This window comes from Vipera berus, assembly GCF_964194415.1.
Source record: "Vipera berus genome assembly, chromosome: 2".
NCBI lineage: Eukaryota > Metazoa > Chordata > Lepidosauria > Squamata > Viperidae > Vipera > Vipera berus.
In genome coordinates this window covers 28,531,281-28,554,371 of record NC_138203.1, presented here as the reverse complement: position 1 = coordinate 28,554,371, position 23,091 = coordinate 28,531,281, and the positions used below count along the sequence as shown (strand labels likewise).

General features: G+C 38.4%; 1 protein-coding gene across 5 annotated transcripts in view; it reads right to left on the bottom strand.

Annotated features, from left to right (window-relative positions):
• KIF2A (kinesin family member 2A) overlaps positions 1-22,450 on the bottom strand; it is a 71,771-nt gene extending 49,321 nt beyond the window's left edge. For all 5 annotated transcript variants that reach the window (XM_081320250.1, XM_081320246.1, XM_081320248.1 and 2 more), the window contains exons 1-3: positions 22,235-22,450; positions 4,869-4,963; positions 2,888-3,004 (exon numbers count right to left, since the gene is read on the bottom strand). In XM_081320250.1, the coding sequence (XP_081176376.1) occupies positions 2,888-3,004; positions 4,869-4,963; positions 22,235-22,298 (276 nt within the window). In that variant the 5' untranslated portion in view covers positions 22,299-22,450. The remainder of the gene's footprint in view (positions 1-2,887; positions 3,005-4,868; positions 4,964-22,234) is intronic.
• Between the last annotated feature and the right edge of the window lie 641 nt (positions 22,451-23,091).

Genomic DNA, 23,091 nt, shown 5'->3' with positions numbered 1-23,091 from the left:
TGACTCCAGCCTCAGTCCACTCCTTGTGAAAGTCCCCAACACTTTTCAATGGCCTTTTCCTGACAATCCTCTCCAGGCTGCGGTCATCCCTGCTGCTTGTGCACCTTTTTCTTCCACACTTTTCCCTTCCACATAACTTTCTATTAATGTGCTTTGATACAGCACTTTGGGAACATCCAACCTCTTTTGCAATTACCTTTTGAGGTTTTCCCTCCTTATGGAGGGTGTGAATGATGGTTTTCTGCACAACTGTCAGGTCAGCAGTCTTCCCCGTGATTGTGATTCCTACTGAACCAGACTGAGACCATTTAAAGGCTCAGGAACCCTTTGCAGGTGTTATGGCTTAATTAGCTGATTAGAGTGGGACGCTTTGAGCCTAGAATATTGCACCTTTTCACAATATTCTAATTTTCTGAGATTGTGGATTTGGGGTTTTCATGAGCTGTATGCCATAATCATCACAATTATGACAAATCACGGCTTCAACTATCTTGCTTTGCATTTAATGAGTATCTCATATATTAGTTTCCCCTTTTAAGTTGCATTACTGAAATAAATGAACTTTTGCACAATATTCTAATTTTTCGAGTTTCACCTGTATAACTTGCAAATTATTTTGGGTTCATGTATGTATGATGCAGCTGTATTTGGAATACCGGCACAATACAAGAGGTCAATACGGATTTAATATGAAAGCTCAATTAATTTTATATTAAATGCAAATAGGACAAGATATTAATGAGTATTTATCATTTTATACCTGTAAATAGCAATCACAAAGGAGTTCAACATTATAGGATTATTTTAGAGACATTTATTTGTTATGCTTTTAATGTTTTAATGCTATAGAAGCTGCCCAGAGTTGTTTTGTTACAAATGGGTAGCAAATAAAATTCAATCAATAATAGGAGAGTTTAATTCTTGCCCTGCACTTGACCAGGGAAATATATATATATATCTCTTCCCTACCAAAGAGAAGATGAAAAACCTACTCTTCATATCAATGAATTCATTAGCTGATAAGGTTATTTTTATTTAATAATATTTAATTTAGCCTTACAATTTGCTATGAACACATTGACACTACAATCCATATCAAAGTTACTTCCTGTTGTTCAACTTTTTACATAAAGAGTATTGCTACTATCTTCTGTAAGACTGGAATGGTTTCAATATAGATGAACTTTTGACGTAAAATATCCTGGACAGATTGATCATATTTTTCCACTTAGTAATTTGTTATAAAGCATAGCTGGTGAGCTTCCAGATGAGGTTCTATGGTGGACTAGATGTCTCTGAAGTAGCAAAGACAGCACTACAAACTGAACAGCAGCCATAGCTAACAAAGGTTTTTTTCTGACTGTGAGATCACCCACCTGCATCCCAAATTGCAGTTTCTTGTGAGATTGTGGGATGGAAGTCTTACGGTCGTCTCATGAGTAGAGCGTTGGGGGGACGAGGGAGAAATGGCACACTTACATACACACTGCACTTGCACATACAATGCTAAAGGACATTAAGTTTGACCAAAGCCTCACTTTCTTAATCACTTTTGGATATGATCAATTTACAGTTGAAAAGAGGTCTTTGAAAACAGCCGGACAAAGAAAATAGTCTCTTGGAGAGCCAGCCTTTCTTCCAAATTACAGAAAGTAAAACAAAGAGGAAATACTTTTAGAAAACATTAAAACAACAGCAAAGAGCTTAATAAGATTATGACTCTTTAAGAAAGTTATAGACAGTTAAACAGGACTGTATAAATTTGAAAGAGTAATATTTTGATGAAAGTACTTTAGTACTGTTTGGAATTAATTAAATAAACAGGCCAGATCTTCCTGTGAATGCTGATTTTTTTTTAAAAAAACATCAAAGGGAAAAGATAATTGATGGAATTTATAAAGCAAGGACACCAATGTAACATGAGATGGGCTGTGTTATTAAAACTATGGAAAGACTGGACTAAAGTTTTAAGAACAAAGAGAAGGCTAAAGGGTGGGGGAGAGACAGAAGTCTGCCTTTTACTTTCAACTTTGTAACAGACTTACTTTTAGTTTTGGATTATAAATAAGAGAATGGCAACCGCCAAAAAAGTTACAAAACATGGTAAGGGAAGGAGAAGATTGTTGCAGCAACTGTCAGAAAAGGGAATTATCCCAGAAATATTACAAAAATACTAAAAATGAGCAAGAACGTAAGATAGGTCTGTAAAGATGAAATAAGTTATAACCAAAAGGAGAAAGGCTAGCCTAACTTCAGAGTCTAGCCCAAGCTACAAGTAACTGAAGTCAAAAAACACTATTTTAAGTTGATTGTAAACAGTACGTTTGAATCTGGGTAAGATCATCGATTTTCTCTATCCTACTTATTAACTTTCTTGGGGGGAAAAAATTCCCAAGAAGCAAACAACCTCCGAACATGAAAATAACTTTCAAGAGGAGACATATGAGATGCTGCAACTAATTCAAACAACAATGACTTCAAACCACAAATAAATCCAAAATAACTTAGAAAACATAAACCAATTCATCTCCAATTTAACTTTACAACAAAAAAAATCCAGGAAATAACAAGAGAAGGAGCAGATAAAACAGATAACTGAACACAAATTCGAAGATAGAGACTCAAAAGATGGAACTTAACACAACAAAGAAGTATGATTTAACCCAAGTGGAAAAAAATGTACAAGAAATATTGATTTTGGAAAAGGCAACTTGTACTTTAAGACCAGAAGACAAGTCCAGTTAAAGAAATCTTATTTCATTGTCTTTAACATTTATTTTTTAAAAATCAGAACATTGTTAAATTTTCAATTCTAAAACATCATAAACCAATAGACACAATGAAGAACAGTGACTTCAACTAAATAAATATTATATACATTACCAACCTTCACAATTTTATTTACTTTTGCTGAAGGTGTGGGAGGTGGAGGAGTCTCTGGGCTAGGATCATCTTCTTCAGGAGCTAGGTCTGGGTTAAGCGAAAATATACTCTCCAAATCAATCTTTTAAAAGAAAAAATAGTTTAAAATAAATATATTGAAATATTTACTTGCCTTTTCTCAACAAACAAATCTTATATAATATTACTACCAAAATTAAAGTTTGTTTTATTTTGGTTCAATCATAAGGCATAAAGGTCTTCATTTTTTCTAAAACAGCAGAACCTTACAAATTAGGGCAAAATGCATTGCTGACATTCTTTACTGACATAGAAAAGTGCTCTTTTGCTCAATTCTGAGCAAAAATTCAATTCTGAATTTTTTTCTGAATTCTGAATTTTAGACTGCTGTCTTCTGCCACATTCTTTTTTAAAAAATTTTTTTATTGATTTTCCAGTTTTGCATATAAGTATTTAGAAGGCAATGTGGTAATTGGGTTAAACAATAGTTCAATAATACAATCTTTGGTAAGTATCTCAGGTTACAACATCAAATATTTCTTCTCTGTTTCCCTTAACATTTGCTATTTCATATTTAAGCTAACAAATTTCTAATTGTATCAAAACTTAGTATAAACTTCATTATCGCAGTAATGCATTTTTTTGCTAATACATATCTTGATAAATCTCGATAAACAATCAATGTCCTATTATTAAATTTTACCTAATTTTTTTAATTATATATTTCCAGTTTGATCTTTAATATCTGCAGTATTTAGCTTTCAGGTGACCCAAATTTCCTTTATCTCATTTCATGAAAATTATAATATCTAAAATACACATATTAGTTACTTAACTATATTCTTATTCTATTCCATAAACATTTGCTACTTCCCATCCTAATACATCACCACCTTGATCATATTCTCTGGGCTAGTCAATAATTCAAACCTATTTTCCAATAGTTAGTTTACATGAGACTTGTACAACTAAATCTTCAATATTACGCAGATTAATCCCTTATTTTTGCTATTTTCCAACTATTTTAAATCTAATAATCAAATTTCCCTTTATCTCAAAATCTCCCTTTTGCCTACTAGCTAACAAATTAAGGTCCTCTGTAATAAATCAAAAGGCCCCAGTTTTTCAACCTAATTCTAGCTTTCTTCTTATGCCAACCAGGCTTCCATAACAGTGTTTTTAAATCATCAAATATATCTCCCTTCATTCTTGTATGTATTATTTGAGTTAAGGGAGACCATCTCATTGCCAATTTTCTGAAAAAGCTGGCCCATTTACATTCTTGATCAGCATAGTCTCATCAGAGATATAACATTGCCTGATATAACTCTTAACTTTTCTATTTACTTTTTATTTAGTTGATATAGTGCCTTTCTACTCAAACAAATTACTATTTATCTTGATAATACAGGGGACTATATTTCTTCCCAACAGGTTCCAGGTCTTTTTCCTTGAATAAAGTAAATAACATTTCAGATAATCAAAAAAGAAACATATTAATGTGGTAAATGGTTTTCAACTTACAGCAGTTCATTTAGTAACCATTCAAAGTTACAATGGCACTGAAAAGTGTGACTTATGAATATTTTCAAAACTTATGACCACTGCAGCATCTCCATGGACAGGTGATCAAAATTCAGGCACTTGGCAACTGACTCTTATTTATGACTGTTGTAATGTCCTGTCCTTTGCAACTTTCTGGCAAGTAAAGGCAAAGTTGCTTAGCAACAGAAATAAAGGATTGGGTCAAGCTATTTCTTGCAAATTCAATTGGTGATGAAATTTTAATTAATTCTTCCATGAGACTGATTTTTAAAAAGCATACATAATACCATTGAACCATACTGTTACAGTTTTCATGGAAGGCAATTCATATTACATAACTTTAATACATCTACAAAGTGATACTGTATTTGTGTTTGAAAAATTTCATTTTTCATAACATTTAGATGGTTACAAAGACATACCTCTTTTCCTTTAGTATCACCATTTTCAATCCATTCTACAGTAACACTTTCATTATCCTCATTTAGAGATGTGACCATAGCTTCATGTATCCGACCTGGAAGGAAAGTATATTAAGTTTTAAAATATGATCAAAAGATCCTTAAAAAGAGTCACAACATATTGCAATACAATGGTTCTTAATACCCAGGCTATTTTCTCTGACAAACGATAGAAGGTTGTGAAAGATTCATGTATCTATCTATTCCTTCTTCAGCCAACTGAAGAAACCAAGCTGACCTTTAATTGCCATTATGCTCTATCTGGGAGACTTTTTCTCTCTAAACAGATATTAGAAAATAAAGTATCATTATATAGCATAACTACCACTCTCGTAATTACTCCACCTTCCATATATTTTCCCTGAAAATATTTTCTCTTTTGAATCCTTGTTGTTTTCTGAACTTGGGCTGTTTGCACACAGACATTTCATTACCTGACTAGGCAACATCTTCAGTGTTAGTGACTGTGGGGTTTGCACCTTGTTTATATACAATAGCTTGCCCTGCCAATGTTGGTGGGTGTGGTTTTCTCCTTGGTAGTTCCTTGACTAGGGTAGTTTTCTGTTTGAATAGTTTGTGTGCTTTTCTGGCTGTAGGCTGCTAGAGAGCATGGGTTCTGGACTTCTTGTTTCCTTCTTAGCTTTTTATGGTCCTCTTTGAATAATGTATAAAGTACTTATCTCTATGTGTCTATGGGTAGCTGACCTGTCTGAATGCCAAGCTTCTAGGAATTCCGTAGCATTCTTGGATTTAGCTTAATCTAGGATGCTCACCGTTTCCCAGTTGAAATAATGGTTAATATCCATGGGGTATGAGATTACAGAGTTTTCATCAAGTCTTCTGACTGCTGGTTGGTGTTCATCAATGAGCCCTGCTAGGAAGAATGCTTCCAGTGAGCTGATGAACTGACACCCATGATTTGTGGGAGACATTGCAGTCAAAAGCAGCTGGATGTGGAATCCAGACTATCAATAATTCTCTCAGAATTAAAGAGTTCTTGAGATCACCTTTCTGTATTCCAGTCAATTGGGAGTGTTTTTGTGACTCAACAGCAGAAACTGGTATTTTTGCAGTCGCTTGTGATCACTTGGGAGTTGTGGGGTTTCATCATACTGAGCCATTAATGTACCCATTTTAAAATTCAATAAAGTCCCATCTTTTTAATCACCTTGCCTTTTAATTTTCTTTTGACTTCAAGATTTAAAAAGCCTTCAAAACTGCAAGCATTCGCTGAATGAGTCCCTCTTTAATCCACTTAAAAAGAAAGAAAAATATGTGTTTCCAGCTTGGTAAGCTTTTATTTCTTGTATTATACAGCAGAACAATTATAGTGTTGTTTCTTGAAAGTTTTTTAAAAAACTAAGAATTTGGATGAAATTTATTTAAAGATATGGAAATTAACAAAACTATCCTCTCCTACAGGAAATAATTTGTTTATAAGCTACTGATAAGAAGGCTTTGAAATATATTATGTTTTAATATATGGAGCTGGAATACTATTTAAAAATCAACAGAGATACACAAATAAGATAACAAAAGAGCAATGTAGATTACTTATTTAAATTAGAATATGAGATTCAATATGTACTTTATGTATGGGATTTAAAGACTTCTGGGAAGAAAAAAGCAACATTGATTTGATTATAGTTAAATAATAGATTGCAAACTCTGATGCTGTTTAGACATTTTGATTGGATAGTTTTGTTTTTGGATGCAATGGTTGGTTTGCAATATATATCATTTCTCCTGATGTGTATATGTGTGTGTGTGTATGTATTCCTTTTTTATATATGTACATACATACATATCCATATCTATCTATCTATCTATCTATCTATCTATCTATCTATCTATCTATCTATCTTCCTTCCTTGATAAGATTAAAAATACGAAACCCAGGCATATTAAAATTAACAAACTAAGCGAACACTGGGATGGAATAAGAAAAACTAAAACAGTTTTTATTGTTAAAAGATCAAGCTTTCATTGGCTAACTGCCAACGTCATCAGGATGGAAACGCTGGTGTGGGGAGATCGTGTTTCTACTGTTGGTGTATGCACTCCGCTCATGGAGCGCGTCACCGGTCTGTTTGTTGAGGCCGGCTATATTCCTTTGAGTTGTTGCACATCCATTTTGGGGGGATGTAGTTGACTCTGGGTGTCTGTTGTCAAAAGTGGATTGCTGACAGTTCTGTGTGTTATAGCCATAGCTCTAGTCATTGCCCATGTTCTTATACCAGAGGTTTTAAATAGTTGTTTCTCTTCTTCCCTGTGTTCTACAATGCAGGGTGGTGGTATGTTTGTGCGATCTTGATTTTGATACAATGAGGCGCTCTGTAAGTGCTTGCGCTGTTTGCCTCCATATCGTGCACGTCGTTCCTCTTCCCAATTCCTTAGTGCCTGGTATGCAGGGGGGAGGTCTATGTGCCGGTTGATAGAGGAGTGGTTTGAAAACCAAGCTTCCTTAAACAAGCGGCCGCCTTTAGTGTTGTCATTGGCAATTGCCTCAGTCCCTCTTAAAGACGTGGTTATGTGTAGCCATGTGTGCCCACACCTGTGAATGTTGTTCTTGTCTTCTAATAGCGAGCTTGTGTTCGTGCACTCTAGTCCTCAGTCGTTTTGCCATCTCCCCAATGTAATTGCAATTGCAATTCTGGCATGACATCTTGTACACGACCGGGGATTTTTCTTCATTGGGGAGTGGATCTTTAGGGTGCATGACACAAGCTCGTAAAGTCCGATCAGGTCTGTGGGCAACACCAACCTTGTGAGGGGCTAGTATGCGCGTTGTAGCCTCGGATACACTGTGGATATAAGGCAGTGTTATTTGTGATGTTAAGGCGTTTTCACATTGATGGCGGGTAGGTTCACCTGGCCTGCTGTATTGTTTAATGAAGTTAGGTGGATACCCGTTGTTTCTGTAGACACGATAAAGGCGGCGTCTTTCTTCCCTTTTTGCCTTATTCGTGCTGCAATGCGTGTCTATACGTCTAAAGAGGGTCCTAATACAGCTGGCCTTCTGGGTTGTGGGGTGCTTACTTTCGTAATGAAGTATCCTGTCCATATGGGTGGATTTACGGTAGACCGATGTGTGTAACGAGCCACCAGGTTGACGTCTAACCAACACATCTAAAAAGACCAAAACCACATTGGTCTCTTCTTCCGCAGTGAAGTGGATATCAGGATAGATGGAATTGAGCTTCCTCATCAGCCTGTCCTTGTCCTGCCTTTTGACGATCACGAAGGTGTCGTCCACGTATCTCACCCAAAAATTGGGGCAATACGTGGACAGGACTCCCTCTGCAATGACACCAGAGATGGGGGACCCCATGGGGGTACCTTTCACCTGTACAGTGCCTTGAAATGTCATATGCATACATACATACATACATACATATATGTATGTATATATATATGGAATTAGCTCTGGTAATGCTTAGTAATTTTGAATTTTTGTAATGTTTAATTCTTAATTAGAATTAGATTTTCATTATTAAAGAGAGGTATTTGGATTTGATTTTAAATAGAAAATGGGGCTATATATTTATGTTAGGTATTTTTGATAACTTTTATTGGATTTTTGTTGATTAGTAAGGCAAGTTAAAGATTAGGCATGAGTTTATAAAAATGGGTGAGGTATGTAATGAAGATGTATTTGGCTGGTGGTGGTTGTCAGCATTTTTGTGTGATTGGGGTCATGGTTTCAGTTCACATTGTTTCAGTTATTCCTTGAGGTTATATATGGTATGCTGATATTTGTTAATGGCTAATCCATGCCATTAGATAATTAGCTTGAACATCAAGGGCAACTCTGTGTTAACAATATAAAGTAAAAGAGAATAATACTGTATAAATTGTCAAGGAATCAGTTTGAGGTTTTTCATCATTAACACAAATTGCACTTCAGGAACTGGCATCTTTGAAATCGCAAACTAAACATTGGCTAAGTATATAATTTCCTTGTCCTTATGTTGGCTTTTGGTATTAAAATCTATAAAAATATTTTTGCAATAGTGTATAAGCCAATAAAGCTTATACACTATTCCTCATATATTGTGCTAAGTATAAGAGAGAATAAGATTGAACATGCTTCAACACGTTAAAAAAAGTTACAGAATGCATGGAAGAATGCATGGAAGAATGAACACAACACCACTTTAAAATATCCAAAATTTTATTTTTAGACATGGCAGATTTAGTGAGTCAACTCATTAAAGCAGACAGATCTTTTTTCTGAATCACACGGATGCTTTAAAATTGCAGCTGTCAAACAATCCTAATACTGATTCTTGGAAAAAAATATGAGAGAATAATTTCCACCACCATTCAATTTAAAAAAAACATGCTTGCTTGCTTCTTGAATGATAGGGATTGCTTGCCATCAGTAATTAATCAGGAACATTTACAAATCTATTAAAGTACATAAAAGAAACTGATATTTAAAAATAAAAGTATTTTTCCTTCAAAACTACTAAAAAAGTAAAAATATATATTTACATAAACATACACATACACATTCAGTATTTGGAACATTTGGCCAGACAGTAAAATTGGTTCTTTGATGATTTTAACAACTGCAGACTTTTTTTTCATGAACATTAATATAATTAAATTGTTTTACCCCATGGAATGGCTAACAAACATTCAATATTTATCTCTATAGGATTTACACTTAGCAAGAAAACACTATTAAGAACCATGATTCTTCCAAAGGAAGTGTTTGTACTTTCTTTTATTTCAGACACTAAGCAATCATACCTAATCATTTTCTAAATGACCCAATACACAAAGCTGAAACAGACAATCAAGCTCTGCTTTCCCATTTATCACATAAACAGCTGTTTTTCTTTGGGGAATTTTCTGTCCTTTGTACATGTTTACAGATTTATCTGGAGAAGTGTAAGGAAGCCAGGCTCATTTCCTCAGTTTGAATCTATTTCTTTGTTTCTCTGATACACTCATTCAAAATAACTACTGAAGACAAAACATATTTTTCTCTTGGTGAATGAACTTAGTTCAGTTGCTAAAGTCTAGCCAGAAATTTTAAGTTATGCCACTAACATAACCACAGAAGCTAGAACACTACGTTAAAACTGGGTGAAGTGACCTATTCTGAAATTCAAATAAGCATATGTAACAGAAAAGACAAATACCAATAAAATTTTAAAGTTGATTATTTTAGAATAACTGGCATTTTTGCCATAAGAATTAAGTAGTATGTTCTGTTGTCAGGAAAGCTAAGTATCTTATGTGAACTCTGTTATACAGGGGTCCCCAAACCTCAGGCCAAGGCCTACCTCTGGGCATTGAGCCATTTGGAACCGGGCCACGGAAGTAGTGGGAAAGTGGTGGTGTGCGCATCCCCACTTGCACAAACAGCAGGCAAGCCCAAAGCTCTAAAGGTTGGGGAACTCTGCTGCAATAGAATATTATTTTATTACAGTTTTTAGTATATACATATTAAGAACATAACTATTCATAAAGGTAAAAGGTAAAGGTTCCCCAGCAGATGCGTGCTAGTCGTTTCCGACTCTAGGGGCTGGTGCTCATCTCCGTTTCAAAGCCGAAGAGCCAGCGCTTGTCCAAGGACATCTCCGTGGTCATGTGGCCGGCATGACTAGACGCCAAAGGCGCAAGGAACGCTGTTACCTTCCCACCGGAGTGGTCCCTATTTTTCTACTTGCATTTTTACATGCTTTCGAACTGCTAGGTTGGCAGAAGCTGGGACAAGTAACAGGCACTCACTCTGTTACGCGGCACTCAGGATTCGACCCGCCAAACTGCCGACCTTCTGATCGACAAGCTCAGCGTCCTAACCCACTGAGCCACCGCGTCCCTATTCATAAAAGACATTAAATAAAAGTTTAAAAGAATAACTTCCAGAACTTTCAAAATCAAGGTGGTTTATGGCGACTGCCCTATCACAAATTGAGAATTTCTTCTCCCAGTATCAACAATGCCTTTTCAGTTTAAAATTATCAGTTTCAAAAATGGACACATTAGACAGGAGAGGAACACCAATATTTTTGGCCCTCAACAATCCACACAGTGTAAGGAACTGAAAGAGATTCCATCACTTTGGATACATTTATTGTTTATACAGAGGAATTCAATGGAATTGATCACAAATGTAGAAATTAATATTTCTACATGGAAATGAATCTCAAACATCTAGGTCAGACATGTCAAACACAAGGCCCGGGGGCCAGATCTGGCCCGCGAAGTGGTTTCATGCGGCCCGCGAAGCCATCCTGGAAACAGTGAGGGAACGGCCTCCACTGCCTTGGCCCTGGCCCAGAGACCCTCCTCCTGCCAGAGACCCTCAGATCTGTCCCACTCCTGCCCAGGCCCCCATAGGCAACCTTGATGCGAACGTTGTAGAGCTGGCCACGCCCACCCAGTAGGCCATACGCACTCTAGCCACACCCACCCAGTAGGCCATGCCCACCCTGGCCATACCCACCCGGCCCCCCGAGGGCAACCGCAATGCTGATGTGGCCCTCAATGAAATTGAGTTTGACACCCCTGATCTAGGTAATTGAAGCAAAACCAGAAAAGCAGCACATCACCAGTATAGATCAGGACTATGACAATTTTCCACGGCCAACTCACAATAGCCAACTTGTCATGGCCAAGTCACCACAGCCAACTCACCATGGCCAACTCACTATGGGATAACTCTCCAAGGCCAACTCGCCACAGGACAACTTGTTGAGGGATGAAGTTACACTAATATCAAAGAAATTATGGGAAAGGATGCAAAAGGAAGAACAGAATGAAATGTAATGTAAATGGTACAAATTTAAATAATTTTTAATTTATTTTAAATAATTAAATAGAATAGTTAAATTGTTCTGCAGTGAGTTGTCCCACCGCAAGTTGGACATGGCGAGTTGTCCCATGGCAAATTGGATGTGGCGGGTTGGCTGTAGCGAGTTGCCCATGGCAACTTTGCCATGGCGAGTTGGCCACACTGAGTTGGCTGTAGCAAGTTGTCCCATTCGCAGTGTAGATCTGCCATTTGTAGGCACCTCAGGGATGCCAAGACAAACTTCTTTTAGATCAGATTTTCATTAAAATATGTTGATGATCATGCTTTTGTGTTGTTCTTTGGTAGGCAGAAGAATTTCTAAGAAATTATCAAACTAGGAAGTAACTTTTCATTGAGACTATCTCACAAAAGTCTATGTGAGAAAAGGGAAAAACTCCATCAAGTCTACCTTGATTCCTGATGACAACATGGATAGACCCATTTAGTTTTCTTGGCAGCAATAACGAAGTAGATTGCCAGTACCTTCCTTATAGGATCAGTTTTTTCATCTTCTCAATCTAGTCCATGGATTTCTTTATAATCCCTGTAAAGGCTGAAGTTGGCAAGGTAGGAACCAATTTTCAGGCCAGACAGAATAATTATGGAAACATTGACTAGATGTCTCTAACCCTCAAGTCTGGGGAAAAAGTAACCAAAAGTTTGATAGCCCAAACCTTCAGCAAGAAAAAACACCGGAAAACACACACACACACACACACACACACACACACACACACACACACAAACACAGAGAGCTTAGTTTCTATAATAGGGCAAATTCTCTGCGCATTTATTACTACTTTTAAAAAACATTGTACCAACTATACAACTGCATTACTATTATATAAAATAAAGTTATACAATGAAATTCTTTTTTTTAAATACCTAACAGAGATCAAAACAGGTGGGGGGAAGACTACCCCCATAGAAAATAAAAATAAGAAAACCAACTATCCAACACTAAGATTTCATAAAACCCTAACGTAAATTATTTCTTTTAAATGCATACTTTTAAAAAGAGAAAAATACATCAACCTATTAAATAGATATAAATTTATCCAATTTCATACTAAGATTCAACTTTAAAAAAAACAAATCTAGACTATCTTGTCTGGTCATGCTTTTGGTTCAGTATAAATTAATAAGACAACCTTTAGAGCCCAAGACACAAGCATTTTTCCATGAATACACAACCATATTTTTGTAACCTCGATTTTCTATCCAGTTACTGCTCACAACTGAATTGTGATCAAAAATATTCAGTAGCAAACAAGCTCTAAAGTGAGGCTTAAATTCATATAGCATAAAAGAATTAAACCAAGACCAATCAATCCTTATTTCTGTTAATATCATTAATATATTATGATACTATTATACCACCATTAATATATTATTGCATGAAATAAAAACAATAATTTATATTAATACTTCTTTCTATAAATATAAATAAATTCAAATAGATAAAACATCCTCTGATAAATATCTTCACCACTATCTTTTATTGGACGTATACCACTCAATATAGCCATAAGGCTAAAAAATAATTCAGTTGTTCTAGAAGGGTAAAAAATGGTGACAAACCCCTAGAAAAATGTTACAGAAAAAAACCAACTTTTTTCTCTTATGAAACAGAAATATAGCGCTTCAATAGGTTCATCCATTAAGAACTACTAGACAGAGTAGCTTAGTTCTTTCATTTTATGCAAAAAGTGCCAAATAAAAATTAAGAAAATGGATTTTAAACTATAAACAGTAGTATTCTATTTCAGTAAATGTACAACTACTTAAACAATGGTGTTCATACTTTCTTCATAAATGAGTTACATCATCCTGGGATAAAATATCAAGTAGGGCACCCTCCACTGCCAATACTATTCCCCATCCTTATAAATGACCTAGAGTTGGGGTGTCAAACTTGCAATGTCAATAAAATTGCTTATTAAATTTGCAGAGTTAAATTTGAAAGTTATGGCTTGTTGACAATGTATAAAAGAAAACCCTGGTGTACTAGTGGTGCACATTAAGCAAATCACTGCATCGAGATCAAAGAAAGTAATAAATACCACAATACTTTGTACAGGTTAGACCTTTGTGTCTAAATCTTAGCAACTTTAAGATGTAAGACTAGTATGCTTAGAGTCTTAGACCAGGGCTTTTCAACCAGTGGTACAGGTACCACCTGTGGTACATTGGCACCTGACAGGTAGTACGCGACCATCCTAGAAAAGTGGTAGCGAGGGATGGGAATGAGCTGAACCGGTGGCAGCACCGCACAAGCCTGAGCGAGAGATGGCTGAAGCTTCAGGGCTGTCAGGACTCAATGGAAGCGCCAGGATCAGCGCCAGGCTCCAGCTGGAGCTCGGCGCTGATCCTGGCACTTTTGGTGAGTGCAGAAGAAGCACCGATCAGCTGGAATGTTGCAGCATCTCCAGGGTCTTGTGATTTACATTCAGATGCTCGGCAACTGATTCATATCTATGACGGTCACAGTGTCCCAGGGTCAGGTGAAGTGACCAAAACCTGCTGCAACCACCCAACAGAGGGGGGGAATAAAAACCAAACACCCCCCACCCCACCCCCACTGCCAATCCTCAACAGAAATGCTCACAACAATGAAAACCTCGGACAGGAGGAAGAGCGCCGCTGGGCAGGCAGGCATGTGTCTTGCTTGGCTGTGGCTTGGGGGGCACTTTTTTCAGTGCCATTGTAACTTCAGTCACTAAGCGAACTGTTGTAAGTCGAGGGCTACCTGTACTTCATCACTTTTTTTCCTTATGGGGGGGGGTCATCCAGTTTTTGATACCTTGCTAGGCGACTCGTGGTACTCGGATGTTGCCATATCCTAAAAGTGGTACAATGGGTGAAAAGGTTGAAAAGCCCTGTCTTAGACTATGCTTGAAGAATTGATTAAAATAAGACGTATTAAAAAGTGAAGACTATAGTAGTACATATTAAAAAGTATTTTAACTGAATATTTTAATTTACCTTTGAGTCTTTTTTTAAACAAGGAGTTTTTGCAAAATTTTAAATATATAAATGGACACAGAAAAGCTGGAAATGTTTGTAAGAACGGTGTTGGTTGACTAAACATACCTAACCTGCCAAAGAGAAGACTAAGAAAGGATACAGTAGCTATCCACAAATATCTAAAAGGCTGTCACAAAAAACAAGATCAGGGGTGTCAAACTGCCGGCCCGCAGACTGGATGCATCATAGCAAAATCGCACTCACCCCATTGCCGGCAATGGCAAAAAAATCAGGATAAATCGTGACACGTCACATGATGTTGCGAGTTTGACACCCCTGAACAAGATGAAGAACTGCCTCTCTACTGAAAGTGAGTGCAGGTCTAGAATCAAGAAATTGAAATTAAAAGAATTCAAGGTAAATACTAAGAGGAATTTCTCAATGGCAGTAACTGTTAAATACTGCAACTATCAGCTCAGAAAGCTTGACTGACTCACCTTCACTGGAAATTTTCAGGTGAAGGCTGGATAGCTTACTTGTAAGAGGATGATTTGGCCGATTCTTACACCGAGCAAAGAATTCTGCTAAATGACTTATACTATGTGACTTGGAAAAGATCTTAAGTTTCTACCAATACTTAGTGTGTTTGCATATGAACAACAATTTTACAGGTCACAGAAAGCTGTAAAGTATATGGCTTTGATTAAAATAAGTATGGTAATCACTAAAACATTTCTGAGAAAAATATGAATCTTGATACCTAGCAAGTCTATTTCAGTTTTCATCCAATAATGAGGTTTCTAATGATACTTTAACACATCCAGATGCTTTTATCTAAGGAATATCTCCTTACAATATGGTCAATTCTTTCTACATTTAATTCCAAGCCTAGACTTATTATTCTGGTCACATCTTTATGAAGAAATATGGTATTTTTTTTCCTTTTGGCAAGCATAAGACTTTTATAGTAATAATGAAATATTTCCCAAAGAACATTTTCAAAAATGAATGCTAAATCTGTTGCAATAGTGCCTGTGAAAAGATGCTTAAAGATCAAACCTATCTTTAGGCATTAATGTTTAAACAGAATGCTCACCATTGTTTCTAAGCTAAATATTGAAATGAGTCTAGGGCAGGGGTGTCAAACTGCCGGCCTCTGGGCCGGTCGCATCATGCAGAGGCAGCGACCACCCTAGCTTCGGCAATGTGAAAAAAGTCACAATACGTAGCAACACGTCACATGACACAGCGAGTTTGACACCCGTGATCTAGGGCATGATAATTTGTAAAAATAGTTCAAATGTCACAAACCTGAAACAAGAATACCATACATTGCAGTCAGGCTTTGCAATTTTATACTGCATTTGCTGGGAGGATTTATTATTTCTGAACTTTTTACTTGCCGAAAACCTTAACACATGCTCTGTGGGAATAAAGGAAGAGAGAATGCTAGGGATCTGGAGAGTCCCTAAATCACAGAAGAAAATTAAATAACAAATTGCTTCTATTCTCCAAAATGTCACTGTCGGATAATAAGAGGAGCTCTTTTGAAATATACCTGATGGTCCAAAGACAAAGCTGATCCAATCCCAAATGAAAATCCATAGCAAGCAATGGAGCACAGGAATCATCAGAGACTGGCAAAGAGGAACCTGTGGAAAGCAATCTAAATTTTGAGGAAATAAAGTATGTTGAAAATCTGCCAGTAATTTGAGAAATAATACTGTGTGCTTTGCTTCTCTGACTTCAACTTTTTCCTCCAGTAACATATTCTAGTTTAGAGCATTTTCTAATTAATTTTCATCTTAATGCAGGGGTATCAAACTCAATTTCATTGAGGGCCGCATCAGCATTGCGGTTGCCCTCAGGGGGCCTGGTGGGTATGGCCTGGGTGGGCGTGGCCTACTGGGTGGGCGTGGCTAGAGTGCATATGGCCTACTGGGTGGGCGTGGCCAGCTCTACATCATTGGCATCAAGGGTGCCTATGGGGTCCTGGGCAGGAGTGGGACAGATCTGAGGGTCTCTGGGCCAGGGCCAAGGCAGTGGGGGCCGTTCCCTCACTGTTTCCAGGATGGCTTCAGGGGCCACATGAAACCACTTCGCGGGCCGGATCCGGCCCCCGGGCCTTGTGTTTGACATGTCTGTCTTAATGGATGAAAATTTGACTGGCCATCATTTATACCTATACCTACATCTGGTTATATTATTTCATAGGCTCTGTTATTTTAGCAATTATTCAGTAGAGGCACCTAGACAGGAAAATCAGGTTTTATTATTTTGGATTTTCCTATAACTGTAGCTGAACAATCCAGCAAATCGAAGTAACTCTTAAAAGGCAGCACTTTTTCTAGGGCAAATGATCCATGAAAGGGAGCTGGAAGAGCTGAGAACCATCGTACTAATACTGGTAAGAGAACTAGAAATACTCATGAATTCTGGACATTAGGATTCTAGGATGATCTATCCAATTATGGACACTATGTTTTAAGGATTCAGAATACTATTAGAGAAAGAGCAAGGATGATGTTGAATAAGGAAGCTGAAAATAAGTCTTATAAGATATAGAAAGATCTTGGTTTGGTTAGCCACAAAAAAAATATCAGTTTTTCAAATACACAAAATCATGCCACAAAGAAAGTCAAGACCTATATATATACATACAAACACCCGCGAAAACCTCAGAAAACAAATATATATATATATATATATATATATATATATATATATATATATATATATATATATATATATATATATATATATATATATATATATATATATATATATATAAAAAGGTAAAGGTTCCCCCGCACATGCGTGCTAGTCGTTTCCAACTCTAGGGGCCGGTGCTCATCTCCGTTTCAAAGCCGAAGAGCCAGCGCTTGTCCGAGGACGTCTCCGTGGTCATGTGGCCGGCATGACTAGACGCCAAAGGCGCACGGAACGCTGTTACCTTCCCACCGTAGTGGTCCCTATTTTTCTACTTGCATTTTTACGTGCTTTCGAACTGCTAGGTTGGCAGAAGCTGGGACGAGTAACAGGCGCTCACTCTGCTACGCGGCACTCGGGATTCAACCCGCCAAACTGCCGACCATCTGATCAACAAGCTCAGCGTCCTAACCCACTGAGCCACCGCGTCCCCTGATATATATATATATATATATATATATATATATATATATATATATATATATATATATATATATATATATATATATATATATATATATATATATATATATATATATATATATATATATATATATATATATATATATATATATATATATATTTCTAACAATCAGATGATCAACAGCTGACTGGCCTACATCAGAGGTTCCCAACCATTTGGACACCTGGGACCAGGCTTTGCTTGTTTGTGCAGACTGGTTGGTGGCAATGCTGTGGCCCGGAACGGTCCTCCTTCCAATTCTAAGAGAGCTTAATAAACTTTTCTGCCATTTTGTATTGACAGGTACATTACATTTGACATCAGAGATACAAATCATGGACTAAATAATTTACTAAATATCAAAATATTAATCTTTCAAACGAAAGGAACTACTAGATGAAGAAATGGGAAACATGCACTCAGGAAAAAAACACACGCAAAGAAGGTAGTTTTTATTTACCAGTAGAAATACAATGCTTAAAGAGATTTCTATCCATTAAAAGACAACTGAGAATTCTTATTTGGTTCACATCTTAGTTAATCTAACTTTTACTTCTCTGACTAAAATGTGTAATGAAATACCATTATTCTTTAGAATGCATATTTCTTCCATTTTTGCAATACAGCTTGCATTCAAAATTTGGGTGAAAAATATATGAATATATTTGAAACTATCATTTTGAGAGTATAAATATGTTTCTCCAACTAAGTGCAAATGAAGTGTAACTGAGTCATAATCGCTGACTGCTTTGAGGGCCTTCCCAGTTCATATGTACATCCACAGAAGCAATTCAATTGGTTTTGGTACTGCAATGAATCAGCAAACACATGGCTTTGCTAAAATTCAGTGAAATTGTTCCTACAAAGCATTCCTCAATGATCTTTGCAGCCCTATTACTTAAAATTTTATAAAGAAATGCATACAATTTTGAGAGTTTTAATAGGATTCATTTCAACATCATTTTGAATCTATGTACATCTACAACTTCTACTGAAATTAACACAGCTTAAACCCAAATGTCAGTAGAGAAGCAAAGCCATAATTCTGGTCCTGAACTCATGTCTCTGCATTGGCTCTTCACTCGAGGAGCAATGATACAGTATTCAGTAGAATAACAGTAGCACTGTATATAGACCTACCAGAATATTAAAAAAATGGAAAAAGATTAGGCCAAAAGACTATCCAGTCAGATATTCTGTGCAAAAGCTATAGTGGCATTCTCTCCTATCCTCCTATTGTAGATGAGAGCTGTTTCCATAATTCCTTTTAAATAGGAAAAACTACTTCAAGAAAAGGATCAAAGTCAGAGAATAAGGAGTGGAAATGAGTATTTAATTTAATCTTTTTCTCTGCCTGTCAGTTCTTTGCTATAAATAAACTTAAATTATCTGAATTCTAAATGTAAGTATTATATTTAGATGCTTTCTCAGAATCTCATCCTTTTTTATTTGATGGATGGCACGTTCATGTGGCACTGACCTATCAAGTGTGTGGTACAAAACTTAAGATCTTATTTGGTAAGCACCTTCAAGCATTTTCCTTGGTTTAAACATCAATTTCTTATACAAATGGTAACTTCACTGCATTACAAACTTTAGTCAATTTATGTCTGGAAGTATCTTAACACAATGCAATAAGTTAAATAGGCTTAAACAATAAAAACTATTATTCAATTCTTTACCAATCTTTAATCAACATTTATACAGGTAGTCCTCACCAAGCACAATACAAATTGCCAGATGCTAAATGGCATGGTAGTTAAGAGTGATACCATGTGATATCAACTCAAGGGGTCAGTTCCGCATGCGGTCTTTAAGCAAATTATCACAAGTTACTAAGAGTGACATCACATGACTGTGATGAGTGACTTCCTTTAAGCTTCCCTGTTGATTTTGCCTGCCAAGTCAGCTGTGAATGTCACAATGGAAACCATGTAGCCATGGGATACTGTGACCGTTATAAATGTGAACTGATTGCCAAGGGCCCAGATTACAATCACGTGACCATGGGGATATATATGATAGCCACAACTTCAAACATCAACCGTAAGACTTGTTTTTCAGTTCCATTGTACATTATCTTCAAATAATCTCTGAATAAGTGGTCAGCAAGTGAGGACTACCTGTAAACTATCATTAGTGAAAAACTCTTTTAAAATAAGTATGTGCTGTCTCTTATTACAAAGGGATATCAAAGGTCTGAATCTCACCAGCATATATATTTTACTATTTCTTAATTCCCTAAATGACTTAAAGCTGCAAGTCATAGTTATATTAGCAATGCATCCACATTGAGCTTGGCTGATGGTGAGTTCATCTATGTTAGGTGTGTCAAACTGCCTTCATGCTTAAACCACACCCACTCCATTGCCTGCACGATATGCCACAGAGTTTGACATCCCATCTATGTTTTCTTTGCAACAGAAAGGAAGTTGTTTGCTTCTACATTCTTTCAGAATGCTTTTTCAACTTCCCTGCTTAAAGTTAAATATTGTTGTTCCAATTCCTGCTTCATTATAGAATTAGAAGGAATGAAACCTACCGAAAGTTATATTTCTGAGCTAGCATTTATACTTTTTTCCAAACAGCAGGCAACAAGTCAACTAATTTTAAAAACAAATTCAAAAGATAAGCAGATGGCTGACAATGACCCTCCACAAAACAAGAAATATCTAAATCTAGGATTCCTTACAAAAATAAAATACTTAAAAGTATTTGATACTATAGATATTAAGCTATTTAAAGCCAGTCAGGAACTATCCAACCAAAGATACTCACAGATTTCCATTCATCCCACTTTCCACTGATGGTAGTAAGCAACTCTATAATTTTCTTTCTTATAATTAGTAGAATACAAGAATCTTTTTAAAAATTACAATGATCCCCAGACAGAAACATTTGTTAAAGACATACTCATTTTTATCACCTGTGGTAAAGAACAAATTCCTTGAATCACTTTGAAAATATAACACAACCAAGAATTTTAAGCCAATTCATTTGTTTAAGCCTGATTAACTGGATAGGTTCCTCTGACAAACTCTAACAATGTACCTGTAGTTAGAACTGCAGAGTAAAAAGTGTATTAAGTGCAAACAGACATGCTAAAATAGAAAGCACAATTAACAATAGTATTTATTTCTTAGTCCTTTTAGACCAGGGGTCTTCAAACTTGGCCCTTTTGTGACTTGTGGACTTCAACTCCCAGAATTCCTCAGCCAGCATGGCTGGCTGAGGAATTCTGGGAGTTGAAGTCCACAAGTCACAAAAGGGCCAAGTTTGAAGACCCCTGTTTTAGACCAATCATGAAAACCTAATTTCTAGACATGTGATGAGCTCCTGAATTTCGCAAATATTAAGCAGTATCGGATAGGTACCCTTCTAGAACGAATTTAAAACTGACCTCATCCCAGCGTCATCAAAAATAACTAGGAACATCCAATGGCATTTCACTCATCATGGCTGAGCAAGAGATTCATTTTGCAACCCTCCACGCGCAGTATCCACACTAGGCAAGTGTAATCTCACCCCAAGCTTCCCACGCCTACAAACTTCATCCGCATCGTTAGAAAGCTTTTCACACACGGTTGCCACGAGACCCAGGGCAGAAATGGAAAATGCGGGATCGACTCAGGACCTTCACCCTCCCCGGGGGAGTAGTGTGCAAACACGCGGGTATCCCAGCGGGAGGTTAGCAATTACATTTATTTTAGCGAAATACCGCACTATAAGGCATTGTTCTCAATAGTGGGATGTCACTCCATTTGCTTTTTTTTTTAATAGAAGGAAAGCTACACGTACTCGGGCTTCAGAATACAGGCTTACACCTTGGAGAAGCCGCACGTGACACTTGCCTGCATTCTCCTCGGGTCTCCGCACATGCTTTCCCCATCGCCCGCCGAAAATACTCCTGTTGCTACCCCGAGTTTCCGCGTGCAGCCCTTCCAACTGGCCGGCCGCGGCCTCCCTGGGCCCCGGCCACGCCCTTCCTGTGCCTCCCCAGCCCTGAGGCGGCTTCCCCTACGACTCCGCACCCCCGAAATCCTCCCCGCGGCTCCGCGCCCTCCCTTCCCCACGGCACTGCAGCAACCTCCCTCTTTCTCTGCCGTCCCCAGCGGCGACAGCGCAGCTCTGCCACCCCGGGTGCCTCACCGCCCCATCCGCGCCGCAAGAGGCGACATAAAAATCTCCTTAACGACCGCGGCCGACGCCACAGGCCCCGACGCCGACACCGGTCCTTCTCGGGGCCCGCGCCCACCTTCGGCCCCGGCCGTCCCTGCTGCGGAGGGCGGCCGCTCCACTCAGCTTCCCCGGCACCGCTTCCACCCATTCATCGATTTGCTATCCTCTGCCTCCACCCCTCCCCCTTCCCCGGCTCACCATCGCTGCGCTTGATCTCCACGTAGATCCCTATCTGGATCTTGCCGAAGTTGGCCGTTGCCATCGCGTCATCGAGTGAAAGGGAGGGGGGAGACACCGAAGATGAGGCGGGGGCCGCCCGGCTGAAGGAAAACGAGAAGCGGGAGGGGCGGCGGCGGCCACGGCAGTTTCTACGGGGAAAGGGGAGGGGGGAAAGGAAGGAAGGAGGAGGAGAAAAAGGCGCCGGCCGGATACAACAGTCGCCGGGAGCCGGTGCCGCTGCGCACACAATGGAGGCGTCACGGCAGGATCGGTTGAGAGAGTGGGAGGAGCAGAGGCGGGCGGCGGGCTTTCAGAGTTTGGCGTGGGGCGCCGAGGAGGCCGCCGTCGCCGCCCGCCACCTTCCAGGCGCTTCCTCGGTGGTGCTTTCTGTTCTGACTACGGCGCCGCCGCGCTGAGCGGGAGGGGGGGGGACTCTGCTCTCCGCCTTCTGAACTCCAGCCCCTGCTTCGCTTCCTCGTCGGTAGCGTCTTATGGTTTACGAGGACGTCTATCCGACCAGGTGCATTTGGGCCTTGGGCCTTCGAACCGACTCCTGGGTTGCGGAGTTGAGGTTACTGCACTCCCCGTTTTGCAGAGGAGGCCGCGAGAGTGCTGGCAGCCGGGCAGGAACCCGATAGGAAGACGGGTTCAGTTCTCGTCCTGTCCGTGGTTACCTCATGTGGGGATTTTTTTTAAAAAAATCCCATTTATATCCCGCCCTTCTCCGAAGACTCAGGGCGGCTTACAATCTAAAGCACAAATCAATGTGCTTAGCAATAGCCTTCATTCTATGTATATGCCTGCTTATTAGGGCTTTCGCCCCCCCCCCAAGCGGC